This window comes from Corvus cornix, chromosome 3 (genome assembly GCF_000738735.6).
Source record: "Corvus cornix cornix isolate S_Up_H32 chromosome 3, ASM73873v5, whole genome shotgun sequence".
In the NCBI taxonomy this organism is placed as follows: Eukaryota; Metazoa; Chordata; class Aves; order Passeriformes; family Corvidae; genus Corvus; species Corvus cornix.
Window position 1 is genome coordinate 60,103 of NC_047056.1, and position 21,576 is coordinate 81,678.

At 43.3% G+C, this 21,576-nt stretch overlaps 1 protein-coding gene across 3 annotated transcripts in view; it reads left to right on the plus strand.

The window, feature by feature from the left end:
* Positions 1-21,576, plus strand: part of TTBK1 (tau tubulin kinase 1) — a 108,932-nt gene that overhangs the window by 21,786 nt on the left and 65,570 nt on the right. For all 3 annotated transcript variants that reach the window (XM_039568149.1, XM_039568150.1, XM_039568151.1), the window contains exons 3-6: positions 2,480-2,627; positions 16,812-16,885; positions 19,690-19,830; positions 21,104-21,208. In XM_039568149.1, the coding sequence (XP_039424083.1) occupies positions 2,480-2,627; positions 16,812-16,885; positions 19,690-19,830; positions 21,104-21,208 (468 nt within the window). The remainder of the gene's footprint in view (positions 1-2,479; positions 2,628-16,811; positions 16,886-19,689; positions 19,831-21,103; positions 21,209-21,576) is intronic.

The following is a 21,576-nucleotide window of genomic DNA, read 5'->3' on the forward strand; positions in this document are numbered from 1 at the left end:
AGTCAGTTTTCTGATTCAGCAGAAGCTCCAATCTTGATCTTGTGTTATCTCCCATTTGTTTCTCTGTAGGCTTTTATGTGTCCTCCAGTTTGGCTGTTTTGCCAGGTGTGCAGTCCCAGTATTGTACTTTTTTTCCTGAACCTGCTTGTCTGATGCACACATTCCTTTGCTTTTTCTGAGGTAGCAGTCCTAGCCTGTCCTTAGTTTTTCCAGACTCCTGATCATTTTTTTACTCCTAAAATGAACAACCAACTAATTCAGTGAGAGCCTCTAGAGCAAGGTGTTCTATACTGTGCATCATGCACAACTGGACCTTCCTACAGATCCTATCCTAGTCATATCACTGTGTTGTTCCATTTATATTGTAGTACCTTTGCATTTTGACAACTGTGTGGGACCATCAGAGCATTTGTTGGGGCAAATAAGTGGAAAAGGATCGTTGTGTGTGTCTGTGCTGGCTCAGCAATATTTCTCCCCAGATCTATTTCTTGAATTAATCTACCCAGTGAGATGTTTGGGTAGCCTATATTTTTTTCTCCATCCCACCTATGCTGTGTTGTATTTTTTGCTGTTGACTTTTGCTTGTTATCTTACTCATTTTCTAACTAGGAGTTTTTTAATCTTCCTTAAAGTCCCTCCAGATCCCAGCTTACCTTTCTGCCTTCTGTAGCTTTTACTGTCCCTTTTCCTTTCTCATGAGTGTATCAGACCACAGATGATCTTGTGTGATGAATACTGAGGTATTAGCTGACGTGTTGTTGCTATGCTGAATGCAGCACTGTTTTGAAAGAAAGATTTTTAATAACCAGCTCGCTAAGTGTGAATTTCCAACTGGAAGTAGGGCTGCACAGTAATAACTTATTAATAATCTGTGCTGACCTAGTTATTGGGCTGTTTACTATGGGAATATGCCTGTTTGGCCCTGTGGAAGGTCATGAGGAAAAATGACAAGAGGTTGCTCTGGACAGCAACTTTCAAAGGGTTATCAAGTAATAGCTTCAGAGACAAGGCTGGCTGTCAGGCTGTTAATATGGAAAAAACTGCCTTCTTCATGTGGACCTGTTTTTCTTGACCTGGGAGCCAGAAGAGCAAATTATGTGGGTCCCCTTTGGGAGGAAAAAACCCTGCTCTTGGTAGGCAGGGCCCTTTGTTCAGCAAACTGGACAGATGCACAGGACTGGCCTTTGGTGGTACAGAAGACACTAAAATATCATCTAAACCTCATTAAACATTGTGTACAATCCATGTTTAACTATCTGTCTGACCAAAACTTCATTTCCTCTCTAAGTGTTACTGCTGTTGTTGGAAAGAAGCGGCACTCAGGACTTCCAGGGCAGTTGTTGAGAGGGAACAAAAGATGCTTAAGGGAAGCGCTGCAGCTTGGTTCAATGAACAAGTTCTAAGCAAATCAAGGGAGCCCATATCTATCTCTGCTGTAAACCTGAATTTCCTCCTGGGCAGCACAGTAGGCTTTAAATATATCTAAGAGAAATAAATATAAAATAATTGTCCTTGCATAGACATTTACACTTGCAACACATGAGGAGTCTGTATTATACATGATTATATATAACTATATGCACATATGCTGTCCAGTCTCAGCAGGAGGAGGATCAAGGAATCACCTTCCAGGAAAGGCAGAGGATCCTGACTTGCCCCCTGAATGGGTGGCTCCTCTAGAGCAGGCAGGCTGACAATCTATCTCTAGAAGGTACATATCAAATATGATGAAACTTAGACATCTTTAGCTTTGAGTTTATGTCAACTGAAGTGGTGGAATCCTATTGTGAAACAGTCTTTAATTTTGCTTAGAGACACAAAAAGCATAATTTGGTTGAGTTTCAAACTAAAAAGAAGAAGAGACTGAGAGCAAATGAAGCTGTACTGGTGGCTTGTACACCAGTTTTGAGGTAATGCAGTTGGCAGTTCTTTGAGATGTGACACTGAAGTAACTTTACCACCAGAGCAGGTAAAGCATCTTGTAAAAGATTCCAGTGGATGTTTTGTTCTGTTTTTAAAATCCTTTGAATGTGATGCAAACTTCATTTAACTTATTTCTTGAAAGGTTAGTTTTAACTACCATGGTTATGTTTTACTGCAGAGATGTATTTGTTAGGAGGGAATGACAGTTTGCATCTGCCATGTTCTGGGCAGTGGTTCTGCTATCTCCTTGAAGGGTCTTTCCTTGAATTTTGGCAAGAACATCATGGAGTCAATAGGCATTATCATTTGCTTTTAAAAGTATCACCTGTCGTTGCTTGGTAGGCTTGTTCTTTGTTGTAACAGCAAAGAATTTATACATAGCACAGTCAAGTGGGTAGCTGGACTTTTGCCAGGCTGTGCAGTGAAGGGATTCAGGCACAGCACAGATTGGGAGCTGAGCTTGTTCTCCCTACACAGTCGAGGAGCTGGCTTTTTGAGAGGCAGCTTGATATTTCCTCTTGTGTACGTTGTACCAAACCACTTTGTACTTTTCCAGCTGAAGAAGATTGGTGGAGGTGGCTTTGGGGAGATCTATGAGGCGATGGATTTGCTGACCCGTGAGAATGTGGCCTTGAAGGTAGAATCAGCTCAGCAGCCCAAGCAAGTTCTCAAGATGGAAGTGGCTGTCCTGAAAAAGCTGCAAGGTAAGGCAAAAAGCCCTTTGGAAGTGATTCAAGTCACTGTGCATGTTAACAATCAGAATCCAAAGTTGCAAGTGGTTTTTATAGTTTTCTCTTCAACTTCCATCTGTATGTGATGTCATGTTAAGTCATCCAGCTGAGAAAGTTGTTATGTTCTGCAATTCAAGTGAGGTCCAGCAACAGGGACTGTTTTGTCTGCCAGGGTATAAGGACAGTGAGGAGACTTACACTGAACTATTGGTACACTGGTCTGTGCAATCTAGTGATACTGATTAGAAAATAAGGAATAGAGGAAGCAGCATCTGGCTAAGAAATGAGGTTGCCTCCCAGAGGACCTGGAGCACTGTAAGCATGACAGAGGCTCCAAGTAAAATGGTTGTCTAGTAGAGGAGTGCAAAAAGTGGATAATAGGAAGTATAGGGAAACTGACTATTAGATAATTTTTCATGTACCTCACTGTCCTGAAGGCAAGGTGTGAAGTGATGTGCCTGTTCTTAATTAGAGTGCAAGGGAGGTGTCTTGATGCAGCTGTTCCTGGCTGAAGGACGGGGGCTTCTACCAAACAGATTGCTGTGGAGGGATGTAAGCAAGGGATTTCCAAATCTGCCTTCGAGGAGTTGAGAACTGCTGTTGGCTGAAGGGCATTGTGCATGGATTTCCTTGTTAAGGCAAAGCCAGCTATTGCCAGGTATAGTTTCTGTTTTGTAGTATAATACACATTTGAAGGGATGTTCCTTTCTGCAGGATTCCTTCTTGGGCTGAGGAAATGCCTTCTGCTGAAGCAGTGAGTAGTATCTTTATCACTAGGGCTCATGCTTGAGAGATAGTGTTGTGGCCCTATGTTTGTGTCTATACCTTTGCCTTTGTACAAAATCTCCAGAGAGATGATTGTATTTGAGGGTGAGACTGTTGCAAGCCTTGTGAAATGAGCTACACGATGTTTGTGACAGATTGCCTCTAGGTAAAAGCCAGTGAATTATTTTTGAAGGTCAAATTGTTTTCCACATTTCTGCTCTCCCAAGAGGAGGACTGATAAGGCCTCTTTTGAATACTCTGGGTTGTAATAAATGCAGCTGAGCTCTGTAAAGGAGAAATCAGCCCAGGTCATTATAGGGACTCTTGTTGATCTGTGAAAGGCCTGGATACACAAACTCCGAGAGGACAGCAGAGCAGGTGTCTGAGGTCTGAAAACACTGCAGTGAGGGCAAGCAAGGCTGTGAATGAGATTTTTTGATTTTGTTGTTGCATTTGAAACTACTCTGAATTGAGTGAGGTTATGACTGTGTGGAATGACAGATTTTAGAGTACCAAAAGACAGTGCTGTCATGCTGGCCAGTGCTGTCATGCTGGCCACTGCCAATAGGTGCTGCATCCAGGGCTGGGAGTGCTTGAAAAGCATGACCTGAAATCACCAAACCAGGACTAGCATCAGAAAACGTACAAGGTGTTGACTGATACATGTGTTTATTTCTGGAAGATTGTTGAGAATACCAAATGCTTGAAAAAACACCCACATTTGTGCATAGCATGATGCTGGTAACTGGGGAGAGGGACTGGTGGTGTGTGGAACTAGGAAAAGCCCCTTGGCAAAGCAGTTAGTAAATATTCAGGGAAGGGACAGAAAAGACAGAAGAATCAGAATTGGCTGTGCATCAGCTATCTTGCATGTAAGAATGACACATTACTTCAGCCATGTTTTTACAAATCAAGCTATTCTGTGAGGAATTTAGCTTTTTTTGTTTGAAGGTTAATCCCCAAATGCTTTACTGAAATAAATGATAAAGTTAAATTAAGAAATTGGGTTGAGAGCATGGGGAATCGTGTATTGTGTATGTTTTCACTGTGAGTGTTGCAAAGAGGTGAGAAACATTTCAGAAAGGGAGATACTGTCTTTTTCCAGCAGTTGGAGGGTGGGGTAAGTTGATGGTATTACCATACGTGATACAGTCAGTTCATGGATTTCCAGATGAAAATCAAGGGAACAGTGTTGTCTAAAATTCCTCTGTACTTTTCTGGTAGAATTGAAAATTGCAGTCCCTCTTAAATAGTCTGGCTTTATTGTTTTCTATTTAGGTGTCACACCAACCTCAAAGGACTAATGAGCTGCTGCTCTCTCCAGAGGTTGTGAACAGAGTCTTGCAAGTTGCTGGAGTTCGGCAGAGTTTGGGATAGAGAAGGTTGGCCATTGGCCCATACTGCAGACCTGGTTTGGGTGCAGCCTGACCTTAGAGTGCAGTAGCTCCTGGTTGGTGTGGACTGCAGGCTGTTGCCAACAGTTGGCTTTCTTGGACAGTTTGTGGGATAGCCAGATAGGGAACATAGCTGCAGGTAGGTCCCTCACAATGTCCTTCCTGCACCAGCAATCCACACAGAACAGCTGGAGAAACAGTCAGGTACTGACTCTTCTATAGAGTCTCTGTACTTTCTAATAAACACCACGTGTAGTTTTCTGCTGTGAGGGTGGTCACGTGCTGGAACAGGTTACCTAGAGAGATTATGGTATCTCTGTCCGTGGATGTACTGAAAACCCAGCTGGATGTGATCCTGGACAACATGCTCTAGCTGTCTCTGCTTGAACAGGGGCATGGACTAGATGGTCTCAAGAGGTCCCTTCCAATACAAGTGGTTCTGAGATACTTGAGCTTGGCTATGTGAGATCACTACCACTTCAGTATCTCTCCCCTGCTCTGTAGAGTCATTCTGTTCTGCTCATACTTGATTTGATTTTTCTAGCTGTATAGTGCCTTTTCTGTATCTGTTTAGTTATTAATATGTTTCCCAAAGGCAAAGTTCTTTCTAACTTGCATCGTTACTTGGAGGGATCGTAAATCATCTTCTGACCAAACTTCCAAATCTGTTAATTGTCTTGGATCTGTGAAACACCAGCAATGGTGCCCTTTTATGCTTTGGGCAAAACACAATTGAGAAGTCATCTTATGGAGTTTCTTGCTCAAGCAGGTGATGAGCTGGAGCTCTCCGTTGTCCTGTTGTTGCATCTTTGCCCAAAAAGTTTTAGCAACATTTTTGTCTTTTTCTCACCTTCCGTGGACTGTGTTAGTCAAAATCAAAACCTTTTGGTCTCACAAAGTTGCTGTGGAATATTTCCTTGTTCAGGCTGAACTTGCAGGGCTCAAGACATTCTGTCTGGTGCTACTCTTTCTGGCCAATTCTAATCAGAGCATCACAAGATAGCTTTTTATTTTAATCCTTGTGAAGCACTATTTGGCTTACATTGTCTTGTTGCTCCTAGAGAAGCTAGTAGAGAATTACACTACTAGGGTTGAAAATCTTAACCAATAACAAATTCAGAAACTGTTTCAGGGATAGTTTGGGCACATCTGCACAGTGAACTTGTGCATGAATACAGCTTCTCCGACAGAATTCTATTTTAGTGCCAAGCCCTCATTTTATTACCTTAGTCACTGCTGTAAAACTATCTTTAAGCAAGATGTGTGTGATTGTACCATTTGCACACAATTTTAACCTATTGGAATTTTCTACTTTGCAGGCAAGGATTTTGAAACCAAGTCTAAGCTGCACTGGCAAAACACTTCCTGCAGATTGTTTCCAGCAGAGGAGGTTGCTGGTGTAGTTGTACTCGCCAGTGTTTTGCTGTGTAGACAAGCCTTTGGGTCATGTGCATTAAAAAGTAAATGGAAGTAAGATCTGTGTGGCTAAGTGAATTAGTAACTTGCATATCCAGAGAGCAAGAAAGGCTTTGGTTGGGTTTTCTGTGTCTCAGCCTCTTAAGCAATGTCTCCATTAGTGAGCAGTACAGTACCTGCAGATCAGTGGGTAGCAGCAGCTGTTCAGGCCTATACATCTCCAGCAGATATGGCTTGGGGGTTTTACATTATAAACTTCATGGATTCAGGCCATTTTGCTTTGGATTGGTTTGCTTTGGGTTTTTTAATCTGCCCTCCTGTCTGAGGGTCCATTTGTTAGTTTTCACTCTGCTTTAGGATTTGGGGATTACTTGGTGTGCACCTGAAACAGAACTTCATGGTCTGTTTGCTCAGAAAACCTTACATGACCCAGAGCCACTCTTGGAACACTGACACGTGGTAGTTGTAATGATTTAAGGCAATATGGGGGCTTTCTTTAAAACCTCATTGCTTTTATAAACCAGGACTCTGAGGCTCCTGGTTTTTTGAATCAGGAGGAGAAAAAATAGGATGGCTTCCTATCATTGAACACATGGAAGGAAGAGTACTATCATGTCTGGATGAGCAGATGTTTTTCCATCTCTTCAATGCTTTTCTAACCCTTTGAAATACCAACGGACAGCAACCTGCTTGTTCTGTCTGTGATTTTTTTCCCCAACCCTGAATTTGCTGTGGAGCAATATTCAGGTGGCAAAGGAGCATTAGTACTGTCTGGACTCAGTTTCCTGTCTATGAGATCTTTGAGGTTAATCAAATGCCACATCTCTGTGAGAACAGCTCTGGCATAGCTTTTGAGGTGCTTGGCTTGGGCTGTCTGTCAGTCTGCCTTTCTAACAGCAACCTTAATTGCAGAAACTGTAAACCAGCATCTGTGATGAAATCCAGTGGACTTCTGCAGAGAGGGGTATAGAAACTATCTTAGGTGGCAAACCAGGAATTGTGTTCTCTCTTAATGCTCAGCTGGGGCTGTGTGAGGCTCAGAAGCAGATGCTTTGAATTCAAAAGTATCCTCCCTGTCCTTACCCACTTCTTGATAGGTGTCTCTGGGAGCACCCTGGGGTCTTGTGAGACCAGGGCACTGCAAAAGGATCTCTCACAAGGAGTGCACTTTGTATGCCTTCTGGTTCATAGGCTCTCTAAAATATGGATATGGCCACAACATTCAGTCTCCTGTGATGGGATTCTCTTTGGAGCAGCCTAGCAGATTGTAATTTAAAATGGCCAGATTATTCTGGTGCTGAGCACTGTTTTCTGTTCATCTGCAGTGGCAATGTTGCCCTGGTGTGAGGCTACAAGGCCCTAAGTATTTGCTTTTGATCTCACTCGGCTGCCAGGTGTTCCTAAGCTCTCTTCAGTGTGGTGTTTTCTTTGTAAATGCCTTCTTCTCAGTGTAACCAGTTTCATTGTGTAGGACTCTGATTAATTTTATTCTGCAGTGCAGAGATCTTCTGCATATTGAGTAGTTGTGCAAGATGCAGCCTGGTCACAGGCAGTGTAGTTTCTGAGTATCTGATTTTGTTACAGCAAATAGTAAAGCAAGTCTGTGCTGCTCATTCCCTCTTTATTGCCAGGGGTTGGACAGATAAGAGTTTCCTAGCAAAATATTGGAAGGAAAGGGACCTTGTTTTTCTTACTCACCAGTCCTAGTTTTTGTTGTTATTGCATTTGTGAGCTTTTTGTGTTAAAGTGGTGCCTTAACTCTCTGTGATTCAGTTTCTGTTACTTTTGTGGACACAGTTTGTGTTTCTACAGTATTTTGCTAGGTTGATGTAAGCAAGCTATCTGCAAAGACTAGAAAGCAGAGTACATTACCCTTGGCAGGCTTTTAGGCCATCACAGGGTGGCAGATTCACAGACTTGCTGTAACTTGAGCTTCTCTATCCAGCACTGCATTCTTCCATGTGTAGGAGTGTTTGAATGAACTGGCATTTGGGACACTTGTTTTCTGTGCTAACTGTGGTGCCGTTTGGTGGGGGAAGGTCATGGGATGGCTGAAAAAGGATTTAAACCACACTTTTTTTAAGACTTACTGTGCTTTGACCTGTGTGGGATCTATTATCACTTATTCATCTTAAAGTTGATAGTCTTGGGAAACAACTAGAGGAAATTATGCCATGCAAGCTCAGTCAGTTTTACCTTTTACTGTTTGATTAGGGGACAGTGACAAGCCTTTGGGGTTTTGTGTCCAGTAGTTCATTGATTTATTACAGAAGCACTAGCAAGCTTAACCCAGTTGGTTAAATCCTAGCTGATGACTATTGAGTAGTGTAGTTATTTAAGCCTTACTTCCAGCACCGAATTTGTTTTCTTTCATGTCCAAAATTCCTTTGTCCAGCTGAGTTGACAAGTCCCTGAAGTCAGCTGGTTTGTCTGGCCAGAGGTGAAACTTGGTACCTGCAGAGGAAAGAAGCCCATGTGAGCCAGCTCTGCCAAGCTAAAGGCAGCATTTCCAAGTAAAGTTAGAAGATGATGAAAATAACTCTCATTTCATTTTCTAGTCCTGATGAATCCTCCATTTCTTTACAATATTTGTACAGAAGTGAATTCAATATCCCCACAGTACAGAATCTGTGATAAGCTGATAAACCAGATACTGACAGGCAAATAAAGAAGAGGATAGCTCCAAAATGTACATTGTACTGTAGAGCATTGAGAAACAACTGCAGCTTTCCAAACACCAGTGAGAGCAATTGTACAGCTACATGTGAACAGCTGGGCATATCATAGAGACTCCAGCAGTGCCAAGTGCTTGAGCAAGTTGTGTTGTGCTTAGTGACCTAAGCACTTGGGCTTTTCCAAGTCAGTGTGACACAGATCCAGAAGAAAATTTAGGCTGGCAGGGAGGACCTCTGGAGGTCTCTAGTACAGCCTCATGCTCCAAGCAGAAAAGAAATAGATCTGGCTACTCTGGGCTTTTGTCAGTGAAATCTTGAATAACCTCCAGAGATGGAGATCCTACAGCTTCTCTGGGCCCCTGTTCCAGGGCTTCACCATCCTCGTGGGGGAAGAAGAAATCACACCTAATAGGAACTTCCCACGTTGCAGCTCATGCCCAGTGCCTCTCTGTGTACCTCTGTCATGGGTTAACCCCAGCTGGCACTAAGTACCACACAGCTGCTCACTCAGCACCCCTGCCCCTACGGAGTGGGGAGGAGTGAAAAAAATGTAAAACCCATGGGGTGAGATGAGAGCAGTTTATTAATTGAAATAAGAACAATAATAGTAGTAATGAAAAGGGAGATAACAAATGAAAGGGAGAAATAAAACCCAAAAAGTGCAAGTGATGCACCACCCTCTGAGCAATGCCCACCACATTCCCAAGCAGCCATCCATGGCTCCTGGCCAACCTGCCCCAGTTTTTATACCAGGCTTGATATTCCATGGTGAGCAGTATCCCTTTGGCCCATTCAGGTCAGCTGTTCCAGCTGTGCCCCTGCAAGACCCCAGAGAACTCTCTGGGTTGTTCATGCACTCTTGAGTCAGACACATGGGAGAAACACAGACAAGATCTTCTCAAGAGGTCAAAACAACAAAATAGATTTTACTGGCAGCTTTAGAGAATCAGAGGACTTTGGCAGAAGGTTTAGAGCAGCATTCAATCAACACAAAACACTTCTCAAAGCATTGACTTAGCCCACTCAACTTCACAAACTCTAAGCCCGTTTGATTTTAAGTTAACCAAAAAGAGGGAATTAGAAGAAGGAGAAGGACAGAAAAGAGATAGAAAAGGACCCATGGAGCTACCAACTCCTGGGTTCCAGTGATGTTCAGCTGATAGAAACTCCGAGAGGAGTTAGGGTCAAGACGTGTGCTCATCTCATGTTCAGCCTTAAATACCCCTTGGCCTTTCTGGGCCCTTCCCCCAGGTGGGAATTCTGGTCATTTGGCTACTCAGGAGCTTGGTTAGGGGCTCCAGGGGTGGGGTGTGGGGCATTTTCTCCAGTGTGACAATGGCAGCTCTGCCAGGCTGGCATACTGGCTCTAGGGGTGCACTGCCAGGGCAAGACCCAACCTTCCCTTTCCCCACAGGCATGCACCCCAAAATGTCTTGAGACATCAATCTTTGCTGTCTCTCACAGCTCTCTCCTGGCTTCTTGTGCAGCTCCTCACTGGCAGAGCAGGGGAATACTGAAAACTGGACTTAGGGTGGGCATTACTAAGCAACAGCCAAAACATCCCTGTGTTACCAACGTTATTCTCATCCTAAATACAATATACAGCACTGTACCAGCTATTAGGAGTAAAATGAACTCCAGCCCAGCTGAAACCTCTGAGAAACATCAGGCTCTATCTTCTTGGCACTCTTGTGTTAGGTAGCTCTGACCAGCAGATAGTGTCCCTTCTATTGCCTTCCTAAAGGCTGAACAAACCCCGTTGTCTGGCTCTTTTTGTTAGTGTTACATTCTCCTTTCCCTGCCACCATCCTGGTGGTCAGTGCTGAACTCGAGATGTTGTGTCAGTGTTGGTCTTGTGCAGGAGAAAATGCAACAATTGGTAAGGTAACAGTAACAAGAGTAACAATTGCTGTGAGATCTATGATAATTCATGCAATAGAAGTTACTTCAGTGTTTTGGGTGAACTGATAGGAATGAGACAGCTACTCTATGGAGATGAATCACAGAATTTTAGCATAAAATTAAAAAAATAAATTTTTTAACTTCTTTGTGGAGAAGAGTGGTTAATGGTTTTCTGGTGAAAACACAGGAAATACGGAATCTGTTACAAAAAAACCAACTTCAAGTTGCGACAATAATCTCACATATTTCCTTCTTAGTGTTGATTTGATTCGTTTCATTGCTGCATCGAAAATACATTAGGAATGTTTAAGAACTTAAAATGAGTAGAAGATTGGAATGAATATTAGTGTCCGCCAGTTGGAAATTGATCCATATGAAAAAAATAGACTCAAAAAAGGATCATAATTTAGGTTCTTTTAGGGGCTGTGTAATGAAAGCTTTTCATGTAATGAAAGTTTTGAAGTATTCAAATGGGGACTTTAATCATATCTCTAGAAGGTGATGAATATCTCTCTAAGGGTGGAAGGGGTTTTTATACATGAGAATATAATTATTGACTGTAATTTTTAAGTTTCTTCAGAACAAGGATGATGAAGACCATTTCAGTGACTGAAATATTTCTTACCCTGTATTATGGGACATTATTATATTCATTGTAGTTAAAAGACCACAGTAGAAAGAATGTTTTTCTATGGCTGAACATTAAAATTTTGCCTTAACTAAATGCTTGTGAATAAAATAAAATACTCTGAAACTTTCCTCCAGTGAGTGCTTATGAACATTGGGCTGATGTGTTCCTCCAATGCTAGCTAATTAACAGGCCAAAACTCTTTAAAATCTATTACCCTGTTCTTTCCTTTATTTTAGTAACAAACAAATACAGATACAGAGAATATTTTCTATGGTATAACTTGTGACCCTCTGAAATATCTGGGCAGCTGTTGAGCAGAGCAGTCTAGTACAGGAGCAAGTATCATCTGGCAGTGCAGTAAAATGGTTCTGAGGCTTCCCATACTAAATATACCTTGAAAAAAAAAAAAAAAACATTTTCCTACTCCCCTCTTCTTTCTTTTCTGGTTTAAAATATGCTTTTCTGCTCTGTGCTATGATCTCCATGCTTGAGGAGGGCATGTATGAGAAGAGAGGGCTATTTCCTGCTGCCTTTAAGGGAAGTATGACAGTTCCATCATCCCGTCTGCACAGGAGGTTATTAACACGATTGTTCTTGTGTGCTTCATAATTCTGATCAGCCTCAGGACTGAGCTGCAGGAATCCCAAAGTCACACCTGACTGTCAGCCTCCATCTGCTACTTCAGCATGGCATGAACTGTTCCAAGAGAGCAAACAGTTGTAATCTGGTGCCTCCTTTAGATGGCAAAGGAGTGAAAGCCTCTAGGACCCAGAGGGTTGGGTGCTGCAGGCATTTATCCCACCTGTATGACTGGCTGGCTGTACATGGACCACGTCTAACTGTGGCCTGCTTTCTCTACACTCTGTTATATTCTTTTTGTTTCATGCAGAAATGGGCTCAGTTTTCCCTTACCCCCTTTCTTCTGTTTTCCTGGTGTTGCTTGTGTTGCAAAACAGTGCATGGCAGAGCTGTTCCAGGGAGAGCCTAAATTCCCACGACCAACAGGTCAGGTCCAAGCCCATTTTAAGCTGGAAAGGAGGATTCAGTTTAAAGTGAAGTCAGTTTGGGGATGCAGGTCATCAAGAACTGTCAGTCAATTCATTATTTTCAAATATTATAGTAAGCAGAAACACACTGTCATCCTAAACAGGCAAACAATTCTCAAAAATAATAAAAACTAAAATGCTTTTTTTTTTCTGTAAAATTTTGCAATCCAGAAAACAATAGTGTTATGGGGGAAACTGATTTTAAAAAAAAGAAAGATCTCAGAAATACACTCAAAATCAGAAGAGACAGTAAGAAATTAGCAAGGTTGTGTCTTAAGTCATATCATTAGACACTGCCCCTCCTGTTTCACTGAAATTAATGATTTAGGTGGGCAAGTTCTCCCTGTCAGAGGGTTGGATTTTAATGTTCTTGTCTGTAGTTTTGCAGCAACAAAAAGCACATGGTGTCCGTGCTTTGCAATTATTTAAAACAATAAAAGCAAGTACAAAAAATGAGTAATTTACCCTTTTTACCACACAATAGCTCTCACTGTCACTAGAAACAGTCACTGCTTTTTGGCTTTTGCCTCAATATCCGTCCCCTGGTGCTCTGAAAGGCGAACAAAGCAAAGTGGGACTACAGTGTGTCTGTGCAAATCTGTGAATCATGGCTGGGATGAGTGTGGACTTGCAACCTGTGTAGGTGGCTAGTTTGCTGAAGCACAGGAGTAGCATGAGCTCCTAAAGAAACTGAACTGGTTCTTTCTGAGGTTATCCAGATGTGTTGACTTTGTAGCCACAACTCTGGCTCTGAGGGTCCCTTCGCATTGGCAAGCAGCACAGCCATCCCTATTGGGGCATGTGGCAGGAAGGTGGGTGGGACAGCTGAGGCTTCCTGGTGGTTCCTTCTTGGTAATACCCACACCAGGACGTGTTCTATATCCACACAGTATCTCAAGAGGTTTCCTCAGAAAGCCAAAAACCTCTCTGTCAAAATCAACACTGATTTTGCAATGAGCTTGTCAACCAGCAGCACCCAGTATCTGTAGGCACACACAGGCCGTGGGCCTGGTATGTGAGAAACAGGAGCAAGGAAGAGCCTGTGCCCAGTGGGAGCAAGGTCAGGTGACATGGGAAAAATACAGAGATGCTGCTTGCCACTGTAGGGAGAAAATTCATGCAGCCAAAGCTCAGCTGGAGTTGAAGCTGGCCAGAATTGTGGGGGACAATGAAAAAAAGCTTTTTCAAATATATTAATGGCAGTAGGCAGTGTAAAAATAACATCAGCCCATTACAGGATGGGGATAGTCACCTCACAAACAGGATGTGGACAAGGCAGAGGTGCTTAATGCATTCTTTGCCTCTGTCTTCAACATGGTTGATGGACCAAGTGGGTCTCAGTGCCCTGAGCGTGGAGGACCATGACTATGAGAATGATCAATTCCCAGTTGACCCTGAAATTGTGCAGGATCTGCTGCTCCAGCTGGATCCCTACAGATCTATGGGGCCTACTCGGATTCATCTAAGAATCCTCAAAGAGCTGACTGATGTCATTGCAAAACCTCTCTCAATAATTTTTGAATAGTCTTGGGAATCCAGAGAGGTCCCAGCTGACTGGAAGGTGGTGAACATTGTCCTGATTTTCAAGAAGGGAAAGAAGGAGGACCCCAGAAACTACAGGCCTGTCAGTCTCACTTCAGTGCCTGGTCAAGTTATGGAGGAGATGATTCTGGGAGGTATTGAAAAACACCTGAGAGACAGCTCAATCATTGGTCACAGCCAGCATGGCTTCATGAGAGGCAAGTCCTGCCTATCAAACCTGATTTCCTTTATGACAGGGTAACCTGTCCAGTTGATCAAGGGAAGATAGTTGGTGTAATATTTTTGGGTTTCAGTAAAGCTTTTGATACTTTCTCTCATAGTATCCTCTGGACAAAATGTCCGTTCCTCAGCTGGATAAACACATCCTGTGATGGGTGAGCAGCTGGCTCATGGGTGGGGCACAGAGGTCTACAGTGAATGGGGGGACATCAAACTGGGGACCTGTCACCATTGGGCTTCCACAGGGCTCCATCCTTGGCCCTGTGCTCTTCGATATCTTCATCAGTGACCTGGACACAGGACTGGAGGGGATACTAAGCAAGTTCACAAATGATACAAAACTGGGAGGCACTGTTGGCTCCCTCAAGGGCAGGGAGGCCCTGCAGAGACCTGGACAAATGAGAGGACTGGGCAATCACCAGCCATAGGAAGTTCAACAAGGGGAAGTGGCAGATTCTGCACCTGGGATGGTGCAGCCCTGGATGTACAGACTGGAGAATGAGAAGCCAGAGAGCAGTGCCTTGGAGAGGGACCTGGGAGTCCTGGTCCATGGCAAGTTGAACATGAGTCAGCAGTGCCCTGGCAGCCAGGAGGGCAAGGGAGGGGATTGTCCAGTGCTCTGCACCGGGGCAGCCTCACCTCGAGTGTTGGGGGCGGTTTTGGGCACTGCAATAGAAAAAAGATATAAACCTGTTCAGGAGTGCCCAAAGGAAGGCAATGAAGATGGTGAAGGGCCTTGAGGGGAAGCCGTGTGAGGAGCAGCTGAGGTCACTTGGTCTGTTCAGCCTGGAGGAGACTGAGGGGAGACCCCATCACAGTCTGCAGCTTCCTCACGAGGTAAAAGCAGAGGGGCAGGCACTGATCTCTTCTCTCTGGTGACCAGTGACAGGACCCAAGGGAATGGCCTGGAGTTGTGTCAGGGGAGGCTGAGGTTGGGTATCAGGAAAAGGTTCTTCACCCAGAGGGTGCTTGGGCACTGGAACAGGTTCCCCAGGGCAGTGGTCACAGCACCAAGCCTGACAGGGCTGAAGAGGTGTTCAGACAATGCTCTCAGGCACATGGTGTGACTCTTGAGGATCGTCCTGTGCAGGGCCAGGAGTTGGACTCGATGATCCTTGTGGGTCCCTTCCAACTCAGAAGATTCTGTCACATACTGAAGAGAATACTTTCCTAATCTCTGAGTATCTTTTCCTGAAGTATGGTGGCTTGTGACATTCCTTGATGGTTTCGGCATGGTCTTGCACATTCAGTCCTGAGACTGGATAATGTCCATGCCAGAGACATGAAGGATCTGCAAATACATAACCTTCTTCTTCATCTAACCAGATACAGGTGGATACTAGAACTGGGGTTGGTTTGTTTGTTTGTTTTAAACCTGTTCTTCCAAAGGGATTAAGGAGTAGTTAGGGCCTCTATCCCTCCAGTTCTGGTTGCCAGCAGCTCTTTTATCTCCTTATGGTAGGAGAGAGAGTGTGGTTGTTCTGGTGTGGGATGCTGCTGGGACCTGAAGGCTCTTGATGCTCTTACTGAGGGTCCTGGGATGTAGCTCCGTGTTCCAAAGCTATGTGTACTGCTCTGGCCAAAGCTCTGGTTCTCCAGTGAGAAAGCTGCTCCTTCCTTTGTCTCCTGCTGCTCTCCACGTCCCTATTCCGTCATGTCTTGCTGTCCCCAGCAGTTTCTGATGCCCCAGGCCTGTGGTGCACACAGTGACAGCAATAGCAGGGCGCTGAGGGTGCTACAGGCAGTGCAGTTACTCAATACTCTGTGTTCACGTTCTTCCCTTTTTTTGTTTAAAATTGGGAATTAATTAATTATTAAATAATAAGCTTTGGTTTAAAAACTAATTCAAATCATCCTTGCTCAAGTGCTACAAAGGAACATAGGGTAAAGTTATGCAATGATACTCACCCCCTTCCCTGCTTAGAAACCCCACCAGGAACCAAGAATTCACCATTGTGATGTACATCAACCTTTACTCTGTTATCAGCAGTCTGCTATTAGGGGAACTCATTCCTCTTCCTTCCCCTTCCGAGAATCCAGAGAGCAAACTATCACAAATCCATTACAGGTCAGGGTCTGAAACCACAGCCTCCACTCCCCCCCCGAGGACCAGCTGTGTATTGTGGGGTAGCTGAGTTAGTTTGATTTTGCCTGAACAGGTGTAGTTTGTACTAATATCATGCCAAAACTTGACCCAGAATGGCCCCTATTTTTTTCCTTCTGTTGTTACAAAATTGCTTTAATGTTTCAATGGAGTATTTCCATAAGCATCTTTCTTTTCCAGGTGTCTCTGACTATTAAAGTCAGGGTTTGTTCATGTCAAGGTAGTATTAGATTAGCTCTTTCAGGGTAAGCAGTGCTAGTAGGTGAGTGTGGTGGTTGTGTGTACAAGTCAGCTTGTACTGAATAAAGTTGGTGTAATGAGCTGAGCTCAATTTGTTATGCAAAACTCCTTACTTGATACCACTTTATGGGTACCAGCCCTGAATCAGAAACCATTTTTCTGAACATCATGATCACAGGTTGTTATCTTATGTTCTATTCTCTTCATTTCTGTTTCTTTTCAGGGAAGGATCATGTTTGCAGATTTATTGGCTGTGGAAGAAATGAAAAGTTTAATTATGTGGTCATGCAGCTTCAGGTGAGTTCTGTTCTTCGCCTCTCCCATCTGTCCAGTAGAGATGGCATCACTGAGAAGGATTTACACTGAGAGAATAAGGCCAAGCAATGGTGTAAAGACTTGGTTGGACACAGAAAGAAGATGGAATGGAAGACAGTGAGAAGGGGTGGTGTTGCTCTGATAACCCTTGGGATGGCTCCAGTGTCAGTATGTGCTAAAATATTTCATAGCTCTGCTTTTCTGTTTAAGATGCCTTTCTGTCAGTTTTCTGAGGGAAAGCACTCAGTTCAGAATGCTCCCAGGAGCAACCCACAGCGTTGTGCAGCAGTGGCAGCTCTTTGAAATACCTCCTGCTGAGCTGTGATGCAGCATTCAAAATATGTCTTGTATCAGAGCTCAGAGTGAGAGCAGCGGTGTCACAGCAGCAGCACAGTTTCTCTGTGAAAGGCCGTGATCTCTGGCTCCTCTGTCTCTCCCAAGCTCAGCAGTAACTCAGCTTCTGCTGTGGAAGTGTTTACTCCTGTTTGAACGCTGCTGATACCAAGTCAATAAGGGCAAATACTTGGGTAGCTACTACACGGTGACTGCACTGCTAGACAGGGTAGATGAAGTAAAGCAGGTACCAGCAGATCCAAGTACTTCTTTAAAATAATCTTCTGATTCTTTTGTAGTTCTGCTTTGCAAGACAGTTGTATAAAACCAGTAAACTCCTGGTGCTTGGGTTTGCCTTTTATGTACCGTTGGCATCCCAACTACTGTTATGGATAGAAAAAATCCTTTTGCTCTCTAACCAATCCTGGCTATTGCTGCTGCTGCAGTGTGAGTGTGAATATGAATCGTGAAGGGGCTGGCCTGGACCTCATGGAAGAACAAGGCTTCTACCCAATCCTGTCCTTACCAAGCCTGATAGAAGGGACTTAACCTTGGAAAAAAATTTTTCTGCATGGATTCTCTTTCTAGTTTGTTCTTGACTATGTAACTGAGCTCGTAGAGTAGGCAGAGCTAAAAATAATTTCATTATTTGCAGATGAAGACACTGATATACACGGCATTAGCTAGTTTTGCACCATCACTCTTCAGGCTAAAATTCTCCTTCAAGACCTGCTGAGACATGGTTTATCATGTGTCCCTCGACTGTTGTGTACTGCAGTTCTCCATTTCTCTTCAGTCACCAGCTTCCACTCTTAAGCTTTGCAACTCATTGCATCTGCTCTGTTCTGTAATCAGCCTGACAGTGTTTATTTGGAAAATAGTGCTCATTTTGTGTCTTTTCCTGGTAGCAGTAGCAGCTGGGGAAACTTATGGCACATTTCAGTGTGCAGCCCTGAAAAAAATGAGTCTTGCTTTCCATGTTACCATTGGATAAGAGAGCTGGTGTTCAAGGAACAGCTTTACAGTGGAAAGCAAGATCTGCTGTCAGTTCAGTAACTTGGATGTTTCAGGATAGCGATGACAAAGCTGTGCTGCCTCTAGTGAAGTGTCACAGAAATTCAAGAAGTTAAGCACTAGAGAGGTGATTTAGCTTGATTTTGTTCATGTTAAGGAGCAAACCTGGGTGGGCTGCTGTGCCTGAGCTGTATCTATGAGCTGGCCTGTATCAGGTGTGATTCTTCAAGGGTCCGGAGCCTGAAGTGAAACATGGCTCAAAACAATTTGAGAGACTTGTCATATGCTACATGAGCCAGCTGGCACTTTAATGTCTGTAAATAACTTGAGAACTGGAAATGGGTGGATGAAGAGATGGCATTTGGAGAGCAATCGCTGTTTTCTCCTCAACTGTTTGGAATCTTTTATATATTTGCTGTTGGGAATTTTGTTCGAATTCATGTGGACTTATATTATAAGCATAGGTCTTCTATAGATGATAGATGTCTTCTATAGATGTCTTCACAGAAGCAGAATCAGGAGACTCTAAAGCATAGTAATGAACAGCATGTCCCTGTAGCTTTTGTTCTTGATGCATGTTCTCTGAAACAGCAGACTCTTATTCGTAATGTTTTTAATGAGTTGCTAAATGCATTCGTTCTGTGGATTAGAAGAGCACTTGCCATGGAATACAATCATTTTAGTAGCTTCTCTTTACAATGCTAAAGAGGTATAGGCAAAACTGAGATGACAGACATCAAAGAAGACTGGGATTTTTCTTGCATTTACTCTGCCCTTTTTTCCTTTTTCTTTCCTAAATTGTCTTTATTTTCATGCATAGCTGGTAGCCTTTTTGTTTTTCCTCAGAAATTTAATTAACTGGAGGTAAATTAGCAATTTGTTATGATAAGTATTAAGTCAGTGGAAAAATCCTCCTCTTCTGATTTTGGGTATGATTCTCTTGATAGACAGCTTTCCCCATTGTGGTGTTGCCACAACAATGCTGGCTTGAGCTTGAACCAGACAATGTGTGCTAGGAAGTTTCTGATGAAACTGCAGCATCATGACCTGCTTATCGAATTTGTACTGCTTTAATCTCTGGATTGCTCAGAGAACAGTCAGAGGTTGTTCTTAAATCAGCTTCTGTATGGTCTGAGTTTAACAGTAAGGAGATGCTGGTCTCTACAGTCTGAGGCACTGCTTGCTGTCCATGCTGTGCCTATTGCACAAATAGTGACCAGCTGATTTCCCAAGATAACAGTCTGGTATCTTATCAGCAAATGCATCACTTAAAAGCTAAAATGGACTGCTGGAAGATCTTATGCAAGAAATAAAGCAGACATGAGGTGAGCACCGCTCTGAGTAGCATGTCTGCTTTTTTGGGGTTGCATGTTAGAACTCACAGCTGTGAAAGGCTCTGCTTTTGTGTGATGGTTTAAGTGTTTTATTGACTGTTTCAGGGCCGAAATCTTGCAGATCTCAGAAGGAGTCAGCCTCGAGGGACTTTCACACTGAGCACAACGCTGCGATTGGGCAAACAGATTCTGGAATCAATAGAAGCCATTCACTCTGTGGGATTCCTGCATCGTGACATCAAGCCTGTATGTGGTTTTGGAAATTTTCCTTTTGGTTGTATGTCTGTCTGTTTTGCTTGAGTCAGTAAAGATAGTCTGAGTATGGGCAGGTCTCAGCAGATACGTTTAGGCCTCCTTGCACACTCCCACTGCCTGATATGCTGGCTACTTCCTAGAGGTACAGAATAGTAATATAGTATTGTCCTTCCTTTAAGTGCTTAGCAAACCAGCTTTTATTGGCAGAGGCTGCTCCATGGTGTGTTGGTAGCTGTCAGTCGTGCTTGCACCAGTCAAGATCCCATGATGAAGCAATCTAGTTCTGAATGGTCCTTTGGAGTCCAGCCAATTATCACCGTTAAAGTTGTTCAGAAAGGAAGTCTTGTTCTGTGATGCATCACTTGAATAAATGCTAATTCATGTGTTTGACTAAGCTAAATCATACTCTTAATCCTGTATGAGTGATTGCCAAAAGAATTGGAGCACAGTTTCCGCTGTCAGAAACACAGTCACATTGTTGGTCATCTGCCTGGGCAAAGCACAGTAATTCCAAGTCTCGTTGTAGAAGCCAGTCTTGTTCCTACAGCTCTTCACTACTTGACCTGAACACTTATTGCTACATCATACCTGAGACCAGCTTCCTTCTAGCAAACTCATTTGCTCCTTTTAAAATCAGCTGCTTTTGGCTGACCAGATTCAGCTGAAAACCAGTAACTGATGTGGTTGGCTACAAATCCTTTAGTGGACATCCATTATGGTAAAGGATAGAACTTTAAGATTGAGGTAAAAAAAAAGGAGCTGCTCCATTTGCTTTTTATCGGTTTATTTACTAAGAACCAAGCCTGGTGGTTTCTATATGCCTGAACGTTCAGATAGATCTAGGCAATACAATACAGTAAATGGAGATTCTGGGAGTTAGGGCAGAATAATTCATGCTAGCAGCTAAACCATGAACAGAAGCATTTGTCTACAATAACTCCAGCCTGTTATGCATGTCATGGAGCTCTCACTGCAGAGCTAGTGGTGTTAAATGTAGCTCTTTCTCACAGCAGCTGAAATTTAGCTCAGCTAATGTGAATTCTAGCAATTTTGAGACTCCACAGTCTCTTACCTGCGAAGTGAACTTTTCATCAAGGCAGTGGTTCTCTAATCATGACGTTTAAGGTGCATCTTAAAATTAATATCTTTGACTTGTTTCCACCAGAGGTATGTGGAGCTGCATGATAAAGTTTTGCCAACAAATGGCCACCTTACCCAAGCTGCTGGCATCAATTTGACTTTCTTTCTTTGCTTCTTTGTCCAGTCCAACTTTGCCATGGGCCGCTTACCTTCAACATACAGGAAGTGCTACATGTTAGACTTTGGTCTGGCTCGGCAGTACACCAACACTACTGGGGAAGTCCGACCAGTAAGTACATTTCAAGGAGGTTTTTTTTTCCATTTCTGCAACTGATTAGGAATGGAAAGGTTTTGTGGTTCTGTTTGTTTTGTTGTTGTTGTGCATGGTCATTATACTGGGCTACATTTTCTGCAAGGTGAGAAGCAGCAGGTGACTTCAGCTGAGTTGGGGATCTGAGAAGGGATGCTTGATTTTGTCTTACCAGATGTGTGGCTTTTTTTTTTTTTTTAATTTCCTTTAGGACTATCATGTTTTCCACAGGCTTGCAATACTTACTGAGTACAATATGGACTAACAAAGAGGGTGAGCCCAATGCTGGCCATGTAACTTCTGTAGCCCCAGGGGACTGGTCTAGTTCAGTTCTCTGTGATCTGGGG